We start from the raw sequence: 14469 nt of genomic DNA on the forward strand, positions 1-14469 counted from the left end.
TTGTTTGACTATCCAAAGCCAACTGGAGGCGTACTTCTTCTGCAACAAGCAGCCACACACTTTCAGATTGGTTAACTAATCTTAGTGCTAGTACTACTAGTATTATTCAACAAAGGCCGGGCGGAGACCCAGTGCGGCCGCCGGCGCACACCACGGAGTCTGGAGAGGCGATAGATGATGCAATGATTGACGTCACGGTGGGTCGACCTGGTACTGTTTTGGCTTGCCTTGTGTGTGCATGTGGCCGAGGAAACGAGATAAGCACGCGCATGACTTAGCGGACCGGACAAGTTGCCCGTCTAGGTAACCTGCGTGTGGACGGAGACGGAGACAGAGACAAAATATGGAGGCACAAGATCTGTCTCTGTCCATCGACACGGTTAAGGGAAACGCTCGCGTCGCGCGCTTTGCCTAAGCTCCGTATATATGCCTGGCAATACGCCGTGTCCTGGACATGGTCAAACAGTAAAGAGTCCCTCGATACTTCGGGCCCACATGGCAGTACGGTGGCCGTTGGTTTGATGAATGAATGAACTAGTCCGTCATCTCCTCACTTTTTACCTTTTTTTTGTTTGGTTTGTAAAATGGGATGAATTGATCCATCGTCATCTCATTTATCACATGCTAATAATCACTACCCGTATGAAAATTAAAGTCATTCTACCAGATTTGATGAGCCAACTCATGATGCACAATCTCATCTAGAATGGTTTGGTTACTCAAACCGAACACCCTATTACTTCCTTCCTTCCTTCCAGTGTGCCCTGATTGTTTCTGGGAGTGCGAACTGCGAACATCGTGTAAAGCATTTGGTTGCCACAGTGTGCAAGATAGATGGATGTTCCTTCTCTCTGAAGTACCCCCACCCCGCTCCATGCAAAAACAATGAAATTTTCACTTCGCGAGGGGTTAAAGAAATTTGATCAAAGTGTTCTCCTACAACTAAAAAGAACAAAGCGTGGATATTTTTTTGTGCGACATTTGTTTTGGTTCGTTCCGTCTACCCACGCCTGCGATCCCACGACATCTCCTGATTGAATATTGCCTGTCATGTGGTAGAGGAATCACGACAAAATAGGAAGTAAAAAATTATTGTGCTATCCATATACACATTGCATGTTTGCATGCACCAGCATACATGGCAATGAGCAAAATGAAAGCGAATTAAGATAAAAGGAACCTCTTTGCATTTCTAAGAACCTTGCCAAATCTGCCTACATTTAATTACTTCTCCTCTTTGCATTTGCAAAAGGGACAGCTTTTTTTCTCCTTTCATTTGGTTTCACGCTCACGTGTTCCATCGCCTTCGCTTGCTGTTTCTTGCGTGAACCATAGTTGATGTCATCTGTCTTCTATGACTCAGCCTCCCAATCCCAAAAGAAGGTCTCTACCTCTCCCTGACTAGAGATCCGACCTGCCAGAGGATCTCCTCGAGTCCATCGGGCAGCGTCTCGCGTTAGGCCACGATGCGGCGTCCTTCTGATCCGCTTGCTCCCCCTGGCGCGCCGTCGTCCCGTTCGCGACCTTCGGGCCACTCCTGCTGCTCCCGTTTGACCCTGACTCGGACCGCGTCGGCTTCTACTGCGTCCCAGAGAAGAAGATCTTGTCCAAGACGCTGCCCGACGTGCGCGGCAAGGTGGCGTACGGCTCCTCGTGTGGGTGGCTGGCGCTCATGGACGAGGCAGCGTCCGTGACGCTGCTGAATCCATTCGTCGGTGCCCTGTGCCCCCCCCCCCCCCCCGTTGAGCTCCCGCCAGCAGGCGAACACGTCGCGGCGGCGTCCTCATCGGAACGCGTGTCTAGGGTCCACGACCGGTGGGTCCTCCATCCCACCAACGGCTACGGGGACGCGGATGCCGCAGGCAGAGCCATTCAAGCTAGAAGACATGAGGGACATGTTCTTCCGTGAGATCGTGCTCTCGGCGCCGCCTGACGCCGTCGGCCGCGAGTGCGTGGCCACATGCCATGCTTGGGTGCTCCATGGAGGTCGCATTCTGCCGGGTTGGAGTCGACAGCTGCATGGACGCTGCTCGATACCAAACTAGAGTTCTCCGTGGGGTCCATCGTCCACTGCCAAGACAAGTTCTTGGCGATCAACTGCACTGGAGAAATCTCCTGTCTGCAGCAGCAACACCGCCGGCGCTACTCCAACCGCGATGCTACTGTCCATCGCTGTCGCCACCTGCGGGGCTCTGCCACCGCAGCTACCTGGAATCAAACGGTGAAGCTACACATTGCGGGTGCCATGGTGAGCACGTTCCACGAGACACAGAGCTTCACCTACAGCAGCGCGATCTACAAGTGCAACCTCCACGACCGTACGCCGGAGTGGTCCAGGGTGAGGGACATCGATGATCAGACACTGTTCGTGTCTAAACATTTCGATGAAAGCTTCAGTGGAACAAGTGTATCCAAGTACAAGTAGAACTAAATCTACATGTCTGAGCCATTATATGGGGATCCATATGACTTAGTCCATCGACTGGAGATCGTTGATATTGCTACCGGCGCATCCGAAGTGAAGCCCGTTCAGAAAAAGATGCAGGGTTCCGAGGCTCTAGGTTGGATTCGACACAATCTCTGGAAGCTCTAGAGTTTGTGAGCCTGCGACGCCGCGCACTCCGTGACTGTGTTAAATTCATAAACTTTACTTTTTGGATTAAATGTCACCTTAACGTTGGTATTTAATTTAACAGTATTGTTATCTTATCGTGCGATCCGTGTATTTTTAGTATAAATAGTTAGTTATCCCGTAGCAATGCACGGACACGCTACCTAGTAAAAATACTAAAATTTATAATGCCAAATAAGTATCATTGGATTAAATACAAAATATTTTTTATAATAGAATTTATCTAAAAACATAAAAAATATTAATTTCTATAAACTTGATCAAACCTCAGAAGGTTTAGCTTGTCTCAAACCTACAATTACATTCTTCTTGGAACGGAGAAAGTACTCTCAGTACAAATATGAATGTGAATACATTCATCGTTCCAAGTCCAGTTCTCGAACTTTGATTGACGGTGTCTAAACTTTTAAATAGATAATATACTAGAAATTGTCAGTCAAAGTTTGAAAAGTATGTGAATATTGGCAAGTGTAAATGGATATGGACTCATATTTTCTATAGGAGAGGAATTACTCTATCCGAATGAACTACTGCAGAGTATCGTTGCCACGTTGTGAATGGACCTACGTCGGCTGTTGCAAGATCATGAGCCTGGATTGCCGACGAGCGACGACGACAGCTAGCTCCTGCTACGTTGCCGATCAACAACCACTGGCGCCAGTAGCGTGAAGTAAACTAAAAGCAGGAAACGCGTCATTGCTATAAAAAAAATACAGTACATACTCTTGAATACATACCAACACGACTGCTCAAGACCGATGTGTTCTTTTACTTCTGAAGCAAACATGAACACAACCTGTACTAGCACCTAGCAGTGTAGCTGTATTTTTTTTTATAACTAAGCCCCGTTCGTTTGGAGGAATTCTGGAGGAATCTAGAGGAATTTATGAAAGAAAAATACTGTTCTGGATGAAAAAAAAAATAAGCGAATCAAGTTGGGTTTAGGGACACGCGAACCACATTTTGCTATCGCACGTCTTGCCTTCGTCCGACGGCAACCGCGTCGTCAAAGGAACACCTCCCGGCCATTTGCGATTTAGCAGCAGGCTACTGGCCGGGGGAGATTTGGTCTGCCTATGGACACCTGAGATCATATGCACAGTAATGTCGGTGCCTACGTGCTCTCCATCATCTCTACGAATGATGAAAGCGTTGATAGCTCAGCCGACAAGCTCATCTCGCTCAGTAGTCGTCGCGTTCGTCAGCTTGCGCACATGCATGTGGTTTAACCAAGTTCCAGGCTTCCAGCCCATCCATCGCTGCTGGCGCATACTTGTCCACTCACATCGGCCCCACTTGCAACTATACTCCCTCCGTCTAATAAAAAAAAAGAGTCTATCTATCAACAACTACGTGTTTTAAACAGTTTTAACACATGAATTTTTTTACACTATAGAATTAAGATCCAACAACCTCCATCCTCCTTGTACCTCAGCCTTCTTCTACCTCACAATCACAAGATCACAAGATCACAGATCCACATATCATAAAAAAACAATTTTTTTTCTATGCAAAAACAAGAGAACAAATCACGCCCGTTAGTGACTAATGATAATAATACACCAGACCGGATTGCCGACACATCCACCGAGCTGCCCAAGTCAGAATGTCAGATGCGGAGATCACGCCAAGCCAACAACGCTGACGGAACGGAGCGGCGCTGCTAGCTGCAGACATGAAGAGTGTACGAAGGAGGTACAGTGGCATGCCATGTACAGTACGTATGTGTATATGCGTTTCAGAGACAGTTGAAGAGAGAGGGAGAGAGGAAGAAAATCCATGTGTTTTTTTATGCTAAAACACACGTGTGTTGTATAGCATTTCTGAAAAAGATATAATTCTAAAACAATGTCATATTTTAGTATATTCAATTTAATCAATTATAGATAAAAAAATATAAATATTTATAATATCAAATAGATACCATTAGATTAGTTACAAAATGTATTTTCATAATAAATTGGTTTACAGTCATAAATGTGAATATTATTTACTAAAAAGTTGATAAAGCGTGAGGTATTATTTACTTCGTCTATACTAATAGAGGCGTACTGCACAGCCTAACAGCACCAGTACGATTTGGATGGTGACTGTTCTTTTGGTCCACGAATAACAGCCGCGTGAGCTAGGAATTTGCTAGGCACTTGCATAAATCATACGACGCAAGTTTTGATAAATTACAGCAGACTGAACATTCTCAACGAAACACTTTTTCCCGGCTCATTTTCCGTGTCACAAAAGGGGGGCAAAAGCTACTTGGCGACAATAGCACACATCTAAATATAATGCAACAATATATATTTGGCTACTCGTTGAGCAAACAGATTTCGTTGCAGCGTGGTGCCCTGGCACAAAATCTGGGCCAACTCAAATTCGGCCACTAAGACAAGGCTCCACGTCCATGTTATAGCACCAAAACTTGAGATTTGAGGTCGATTCCGTTAAATATGAATGTTCCCCGCAACGGTACAAACTGCTTGGTGACCAGCTGAAAGATAAGAGGGAAAACAGACACCGATAAGGTATAGAAAATTTTCCATTCCAAATGCAATAACATTCACACTAGTGTCCAAGTATATACCATCCTATGAATTCAAATAACATTTTCCCCCCATTTTTTCCAATGTTGTGTGAAATCCTGGAAACTATGTATCTCTTCAGGATTGCGGGGAATGCTGTATAAGGGGCCCACATACCTTAATTACTTCTTGGGAAGCGACTCCACCGACAAAAGCAGCCACTGGATGGATCTCCGCAGCCCCGAACCGGCACATTTCAGTTATCAGGTCTTCGGATAAGGATGCTCCGTTCAAACCCATCTCACTTAGCACTGAAGCCGCAACTGTCTTCAGCCTAGGGATATCCTCATCAATCTCACTACCGAATCCAGTGTATAATCAGTATTATAAAAAAAGCAGATCATTTCTCTACATGTGGGATAATAATGTTCACCAATAGCAAATGAAGATTTCTCCTAAGTACCTGTCGAAGATTCCAGGCAATCTGCTATAATTGGCAGCCAATCGATCAACAGCCCGTAGTAGAATGTAGAAGTTCATTGCGTAACTGCAGTGACACATTTGATAGTCATTAGAGAAGACATTTTAAACAAAGGGACAGCTATTTCAACTAAAAAGGAGATCATACAGAATATCAGAAGTACGTAATTATGGGATGATAAACATATGACGTCCAGGCTAAATGCTCAAGCTCAGAATCAAGACCATGATATTCAAAACATTCAAAGTACGATTGTACGTAGTTTTAAGAACTCTCTCTTTATTTATTTATTTATTTAAAAAAAAAAAAAAAAACACTACTTCCTCCATTCCAAATTATAAGACGTTTTGGCTTTTCTAGATATGTAGATTTTACTATGCACTTAGATATACATTATGTCCAGATACATAGTAAAAGCAATATATCTAGAAAAACAAAACGTCTTATAATTTGGAACGGAGGGAGTAACCCTGCAATATCCTAGAATTACCTAGTTTTAGGGTGGCATGTTACTATATAATCATTGCAGAAAATGGTTATGGAATTAATAACAAGAGGAGATCCAGAACATGTAAAACACTTCCTTTTACATCAACTAAAGGAACACGAAATAAATAGAGGTGGAAAAGCAAAATCAGAGTAATGGATGCTGACCTGTAGTCTTCATCGGTGAAATACCTCTGAATCTCAGAGACAATTGGAGAGCCAAATTCCTCCTCGAAACTACGATATCTACAAACCTAAACAATGGAAATTATTCAGCATAGATGACAAACTGGTAAAAATGACATTTTGGTGTTACACTATTATAATTGATTATGAATATACAAATTTGAAATTAAACCAGAAACCACTGATAGGTGCAACACTAAATAGAGTATGTCCCTGAATGAATGAAAAACAAATTTGGTGCCTGCACTAATCATTATTCTATTATTCTGAGAGCAAGCAGCGATCTCATCGTGCCAATAAAATCATCTTTATCCAATTTGTCATTCTGGCATGGATAACCAGACATTAAAGCCATCTCTACAACATATTAATTGTCACAAATTCACAATGACCGCATGAGGCAATAAGATGTCACGTTGTGAAAACATGCCATCTAAAAAAAGCAGCTTACCCTTAGTTTCCTAGAATTTTTACAAAATGTTTTGATATATGCTCTTGAAATAGAATCCGGATCTCTACCAATCCGCTTCAAGATTTCCTTTACATGATGCTCCAGGGCAAGACAGTCAAATTCCGCCTTAGCTTGGTAAATCTTTTGTAGGCTTACATAATACCTGTAAGATGACACAAGGAAACATTACAATGTTCACACGAAATGGTAGCAGAATTTAAAACTAGAGATGGCAACTGGGCACTTACTCAGTAAGGGAAGTCATATCAGGTATTGTTCCCTCCAGAGGTAGCTCACCATTGCCCTCCTTTGCAATAAACTCCTATCAATAGACAGGAGAAACAACACAAGTTTTGAGACATAGACACCATGGCAAAAAAATGCTTATATGTGGACTATGTATACCTTATGTTCAATATACAAGCAGCTTCCATGTATTAAACATCCCCAGGGTTTCTATTTTTTCTAAGTTGGGCTTCTTCAACAAATGAAACGAATAGGTTCAGCTTAGAAGCCTTCAAAATCAGAAGATGCCTGACACTAAAATCATGTTTGCAACAGGGTTCTAGCTCTAGAAGGATGAATTTGACCTTTCAATCTGACTAAAGCAAAGCTTTAGTTTGTGAGCTTAAAGCACATCTAGAACTGGACCAAGCAAGTCCAACTGCATACTGTATAAGACATCTCAGTTATATTAGCAGCCTGAGATTTTAGCACAAATGCAGCATGCGCATGCTCATTGTCCAAGCAGTTTCATTGCACACATTTTAGACAGCTTATCAACATTTATGGCCTGAGATTTTGGCATGAACTATAGCAGTAAGACACAATTAAGATACCAAGAAAAGAAACTTCCTGATCTGCTTTTAACAACAGCAAGAGAGGCCACATAATAGACCAGTGACAAATGAATCAGCATTCAGTCAAAAGGAGGCCAATAAACTTTTAACCATGGTTTGCTAGCTTTTACTGAATGGCCCATAGCATATAACATAAGTCAACATCTGAATCACAATATGATAGATACCTTTAAAGCAGCCACTAAAATCCAGAAATCTGATGATGATGAATTGACTTCAGCAGAGTCGTCATCAATTATCTGACGGATCTCATTACCTGGCAGAAATTAATCATGAGTCAGAACCTGCATGTTTTATAGTTGTGTGCACCATTTTGTATGAGTCATTCTATGCATGAACTTGCATCATAAGCAATAAGAACATGATACCATACAACGGGATTGGGAAGGCCACTTAGGTTAAATCCAGAGCATGATTACAAAACTGTATGTTACTATTGTCCAAATAATGTAATCAGAAATAGCTTCAACAAATTTTAATTAAAATGAAGTCATTGCAGACAACCCATAGCCACTACTTTATTTATGTGATCTACTAGTGTGCAAGCATCAACTTGTTCTATGTAACTAGCATATATCAGTACACAGCATTCAAATGCTAGCTGAGTTTCATTGCTTCAATACAGATTTTGCAGGGGATGTTTGGATTCAGGGAAATGAGGGTACGGTAGGGATTAGGATATGGGACATGGAAAAGATGGAGGGTTAGAACCCAAGTAATGAATCCATACCCTCCTAATCGCAACATCTACACCTAAACCTACCTAAACAGATAAGAAAGCATCAAATCTCAAATGGGATAATCATTATACAATACACAGTTCACAAAAGAGCTCTGTAATTGTGAATATCTTGTCATATGTTTGCAGCAAAAATGAGTGGCATATTAGTGTTAGAACAATATATAAGTGCACAGCCACGGGTCAGCATTGTAATTCGTGATCAAGTACCTAGAAAATTCTAAAGGGAATACACACAACAAGGTACAAACTGGTAGAGATATTGCAACTGATGTTCATTGCAGCAATCAATCAAAATGTGATACCATCCATCTGGCAATAAGACCACTCACATGTGACATCAAACATCCAACAATAATGAAGTCTGGATGGAATGCTTGAAATCTGATCTATGTAAAATTATAGATCTAAAAAGTTCAGCTGAGCATTTGATAGAAAATGGAGGTGGATTGTGGATAAGCTATCTATTGAAAGTGCTAGGCTCGAGAATATTTTTCATATTAAGATACCAAGATTCAGAAAAAGGACATGTCTAACACATACAGAAAATACGTGAACGTGCCAAATCGTAAATTTAGGAACTAGCCCTTTTGGTCAACTTACTGATTCCTGGAGTGACTGAGACTTTATATGAAGAGTCCACAGCTTCTTTGTAATTTTCTTCATCGACATTAAGCATATGGGCTCGAATTAGGTCCTGATAAAGGTAACAATTAGTCAGTGCCTTGACAGTCTTAAAAAAACACATTAACAGTTCGTTTACTCGATGACTCAACAGCACTAAAAGAATGTAACCTTAAATTCCTTTTTCTCTTGCCTAGTTGAAGGCATGTTACCATCATGGGCATCAGCCCATTTTTCTGCAAGTCTCACAAGGATAACGATGTATGGAGTATGCTTGTGGACAACAGGATCTTTATCATTTATGTCAATTGATTTTGCAAATCTGCGAAACATAAGTGTCAATAACAGTGAGCTTGTGTATAATGACAAAACTATTACACACTGTTATGTGCAAATTGAAGGTATGAATACATTCGTACTGCTTTAGTTCAGTCCATGGATTATGAAGTCGCAAATCATCCAAGAAGTGGTCTGGTTTTGATTCTATGACACAGTGCTCCTGGACAACAATAAATAAATATGTGAATCTTCCCAAAATGCTTTTGTTATGACTTCCCCCCAAGGCAGCAGAGACATAACTCCCAAGAAAGGGAAAAAAGTCACATACAACGTGACCCAGATAGCAAGGCCTTGTACTCATACGCAACTATGAATGTATGAGCGTTCAAAATCACATGGTCTTGCTATCTGCAACTGTGATGTCACGATAATTAATTATGTTTTCATACGAAAGAGACTAGTTTTGGACATAAATAAATATATCAAAGTACCTTGACGCTAACCCTGACCAAACCGGTTAGACCATATGAACGTGCGGCAACCAAAACGATATCTGCTTTCCTGCAGATATCATCTAGCTTCAGTAAAGAACTCTCTGGAAGCTGCACCGTAGAAGAAAAAACAGCGCATTAAAAAAATATTTTGAGTTATACTGCATACAAATGTTTTGCCAGCAATACTAATAAAACAAAGATTAAGGAACTCTACTAGCACCAGTATCAATAAAACCTGAAGGAATAATCGAACTGTAGCGCTACAGACCAAAACCATATTATATTATTATGTTAAAAAAAGAAGGCGGGCTACAGAAACTAGTATTGTCAAAATATGCTTCTAGCCAATGAATCCACTTATGGATGCATGGCCAAATAAGCAACGGTGAAACTATATTTTAAACTACAAATTTAACAGCTGGCCAATCATTGGCGGGACATATCGAAAAAGTACTAATTTAGGGCCTGTTTGGTTGGAGGCCTATGCCTAAGAATGCTAATGAGAGTATGCATAACATCAATGCGCTTTTAAATATATATAGTGTGCAATTAACATATACTAGTATAGTTTGATTAGAAAACTAGATGATTTCGATTAATGTTATTTTTCTAGGCTTTGTTGTTGTTGTAACTAAAAAATATTCTAATAAAAAATAACTATACTTAATTTTGTATTTGTATAATAATAAATCCCAACATATTTAATTATTTTTTTCAAATAAATAATACTGATTAAGTTGTGTTCCATCATTATCTGTTACTTTCCTGACATTAAGCAACTAATCACTATCATTAGCCCAGGCAACATTGATTCAGGCGCTCAATTTTGGTTGCCTGGCCGAGCATGCACTCGCCTGGTTCAGGAAGCATATCATGGTCATCCAAACAGAGCACAAGGTTTTGCCGTCACGGCCACCAATGCCAAGAGGGCAGCTATGCATTAGCTATTGTGTACGAATTTGACACAACAGTGAGTGGCCTGGCCCAATGCCATATTACTGTCAAAGCACCATATGTCTACAGAAACTAGGTTATAACTGATGCACAAGGTATAATGGTTGCAAAATGAACCGAATCAATACACTGCTCTGGCGTAAGCCGCGTAACAATAATTTAAAAGCTATCTGGTACATAGGAGGTACATCACATCCAAAGTGTGTTAATAAGAATCATTCGTCCATATAATCTTCTTTCACAGAGTATAAACTTTATTAGAACATTAACTGATCTATGACATTTATGGTAATTGAGAGCTATGAAATCTTCTAATATTCCTCTTACTGGTTTCATCTCTTAAACATTTTTGTTTCACATAAAACATGTGTTCATAAACCCAAAAGTTCTGGCTAGCACCAGCAAACTAATCATGCTCTTGCAATTTATCTTAAAAGTATACTGAAGAACACACCTGAGTAGCAATGACAACAGTAAACTGGGAAAAGAATGAAGGATTAGTGTCTATCAACTGCGCTGGAAACTCCTCAACAAACTTGGCTTTAACAGCGTCATTAAGCTCTTGTAGGAAAGAACATATAGATTTAGCTCTTGGTTGCCCCAAACATCCTTCATCCACTGCATGCAAATTTAAGGTACCGGAATAAGAGTTCCATCAATTTCGTGGGGATGAATTCAGTAGAACAAGTGGAATCACATAGCGAAGAAATTACACAGAAAATTGTTGCCCAGATCAGATGCTTCAACTTTGGAGTCATCAACAACAGTCACACTTCCTATTCCTCCAAGCACGAGATTCTTCAAGGCTTCTGTTCCAGTAGGACCACAGTTAAGCAAGCATATGCTAGCCTTCTCCAGTGCAGCCTGGCCTTGATCACCCCATATCCTGCTCTTTGCAGTTAACAGATAACAGGTGTCTTTCAATACCTGGGCATGCTATCTGATCAAGTAGGCAGTAGAATAATCTGGAAAAATAATAAGCATTGTACCTAACAAACTACAGGTTAAACGACAGAATGGATTTCATTAGTTTTAATAAACAACGCCTGTGTCATGGATTAACAATTCAAATACACCATTACCAGCCCATAAGAATTCGCAACAGAAAACTAGGGTTATTTTGCTGTTGCCTCAACAACTAATGAATACGGCCAGTAGGTAATGCTGAATTGCTGGTTGCAAATAGCTTAATTTCAAAGTAACGCTAAGTCATTGATCGTACTGCCATGTACCATGCATCACACAACACAAGAGCAGTCTAAGAGTCAAACCAAGCAGATTAAACTAGGGACAGACTAGAGCAACTGGCTGTGACCTGTGATGGCAACCAGAAATCACCAACCTAGGCAGAGATCATTTAATTGACAAAACACTTCTAGGCATTTAAGGTTTATAGTCAGGTTTGATATTTGTACCGTCCAAAGTGCTGTCTCACGTAATTACAAAGGCAAAAGACAATTAGTAACTTCCTAGCTAAGGCAATAGAAGCACCCGCTAATTCAGTTGTTCATCTAGAACCAGTAAAGTAAATCACTATTAGATTGCATCTTGCCATCGGAATGCCATACAACACCTAAAAGGTTGTAGCAAATTCCCTGTGCATAACAGATGAACCTAACAATAAATAAATCGGTACCCACCAATGTGGAAGCAAGCAACCCCAGCTCTAATGCAAGCCTTCACAGTTGGACTGACACCATATCGCCCGAGAGTCAAAAACCAAAGGAGCCTAAACCCTAGTCGCCGCAGCACAGCACATCCAGATCGATCTCTAACCGAATCAAATAAGCAGAATTACATCGCTGCACGACCCTAAACCCTAGAATCAAACGAAGCCAAGCGCTCGGAATCTACCCATCGACCACGCGGAGACGAGGAGGTGCAGGCGGGAGGGGAGAGCGCAGATGCGCGTCGAAGGGTTACCTGAGCTGGCGATCGTACTTGGTCTTGGGCTCGGCGACCACGCCGGTGGCGGCCATGGCTGCGGGACGGGGCGGGGTGGGGCTGGGCGGGCGGAGGGAGACTTCACCCGTCATTAAAAAAAAACTGGTTTCAGGCTTATTACGAGGCTAGTGTAATTCATTGAAATATATTTTGAGTAGTTTTAATTCGTAGAAAAAAAAAACACATTCTTTCACTTCTACCTCTACCTACTATTTTCTTAGTCAAAATGGATCTGGCCCTCTCCCGTTACTCCCTCTCCTTCATCCCCGCTCCCCAGTGATATCAGTCGGCACGGGCCTGCCACCACGCCGCTCCTCTCCCATGTCGACGCTGGCCTTCCCCCATGCCGCCTCCTCCCCTGCCGGCACAGGCCTGCCTCCACGCCGTTCCCCTCCCGTGCCGGTGCTGGCCTTCCCCCATGTCGCCCCCTTCCTTGCTGGCACAGGCCCGTCCCCACGCCTTCTCCTCTCCTGTTGGTGCAGGCTCGCCCCCATGCCTCCCCCTACACCGCAGGCGCCAGCTTAGGCCGCAGGCTATAGCCTCTCCTAGCCAATACCGCTCGCACCGTCCAAATGGATGAGAGCAGCAGTTCGACGGGGGCATCCAGAGGGTTGGGAGTAGAGTCCTTCTCTTGTCCACTGCGACAAATGCAAATGTCGTATTGTCAAGGTATTGATGGCAAAGACTGAGAAGAATTATGGGTGCATGTTCTACATCTATCCAACTCGAACGGTTATATGATTTGTTCTATTCTATTTGTAATTCATGTGTTGTATTGTTCAGACAATTGAATTTTCTTTGCATTGGTGACAGATGGATGGTGGTGGATGTGACTTTTGGAAGTGGCAGGAGGACTATGAGCAATGGCTGATTGATAATGTCATCCTCTTTATCAGCCTGTTTTCAGAGCACTAAGATGCCACAATCATAAGAACAGTCCAAGGAAAATGGTGAACAACCAGAGCAGTTCAAAGACTTGACAGGAATAACTATAGAGATTGTGTTCTTGCTGAAATGCTTAATATTAGTTTGTGCACTTCTATTAGTGACCAATTTATATGAAATTGTTAAGAGTGGGTAATGAGTGTGCTGAAATAAATGAATGGAAGTACTCATTAGTGACTTGTATCATATACTGTGTCATGTGTGCTGTGTCTTTTGTGATCAATTTTCTATAGAATTTTGACAGAATTTTAGACAGAATTTTGACATAATTTTGACAGAGTTTTGACTGAATTTTGATAGAATTTCAACACATTTTAGCCTCCATCTCTTCCAATCTCCTTGCCAGAGTCGACATGATGTCCATTTTCATCAATCTCCTTGCGCAACCCAGCTGCTTTCGAATCTCCTCCAGTCTTCTTGATAGAATCAAGATATACGGCCTGATTAACAAAACTGTAACCATGAGGATTTTATAAACTAAAAAGAAAAAGGAAATAGCATCAAACAGGATCTGTTTCTTTATTTTCTATGCAGTAAAGTCCATATATTCATTGTTCCGCATCCTAACTTCATGGGAAAAAACACTCAAGACATATGACTCCATGTTCCTCACAGAAGATTCTAATATCCATAAGAGAATCATGTAAGCTATGTAGGAGAGTTCGATCCTGGCTCAGGATGAACGCCGGTGAGCTTCCATTATCCCCTGCAAAAATTGCAGATGCAACTTTCACCAAGTGAACAAAAAAACTGAAGGTACATCTGACACAAACAATAACTTCCTTACCCGCCCAATATGGCAGAACTATAAGAACAAGTTGCACCATCTTTCCATTAATTTCAAGAAATCTAAGTAACGCGGCCAGCTCAGCCAG

The 14469-nt window shown here is 41.6% G+C and overlaps 1 protein-coding gene across 2 annotated transcripts; it reads right to left on the bottom strand.

Moving 5' to 3' along the window:
* Positions 1–4776: 4776 nt before the first annotated feature.
* On the bottom strand, positions 4777–12711 carry LOC136479626 (NEDD8-activating enzyme E1 regulatory subunit AXR1-like). 2 transcript variants are annotated; one of them, XM_066477429.1, is made up of 14 exons: positions 12629–12711; positions 11419–11591; positions 11160–11323; positions 9749–9859; positions 9398–9477; positions 9150–9300; positions 8958–9051; positions 7783–7871; positions 7004–7077; positions 6756–6918; positions 6287–6372; positions 5615–5698; positions 5329–5485; positions 4777–5120 (listed from the first exon to the last, which is right to left on the bottom strand). In XM_066477429.1, exons 1-14 carry the CDS (start codon positions 12682–12684, stop codon positions 5037–5039), a joined length of 1566 nt encoding a protein of 521 aa, XP_066333526.1. In that variant the 5' UTR covers positions 12685–12711; the 3' UTR covers positions 4777–5036. The 2 variants fall into 2 exon arrangements, with proteins under 2 accessions (XP_066333526.1, XP_066333523.1); XM_066477426.1 differs by having other exon boundaries at positions 5329–5509.
* Between the last annotated feature and the right edge of the window lie 1758 nt (positions 12712–14469).

This window comes from Miscanthus floridulus, chromosome 1, assembly GCF_019320115.1.
Source record: "Miscanthus floridulus cultivar M001 chromosome 1, ASM1932011v1, whole genome shotgun sequence".
Classification (NCBI taxonomy): Eukaryota; Viridiplantae; Streptophyta; class Magnoliopsida; order Poales; family Poaceae; genus Miscanthus; species Miscanthus floridulus.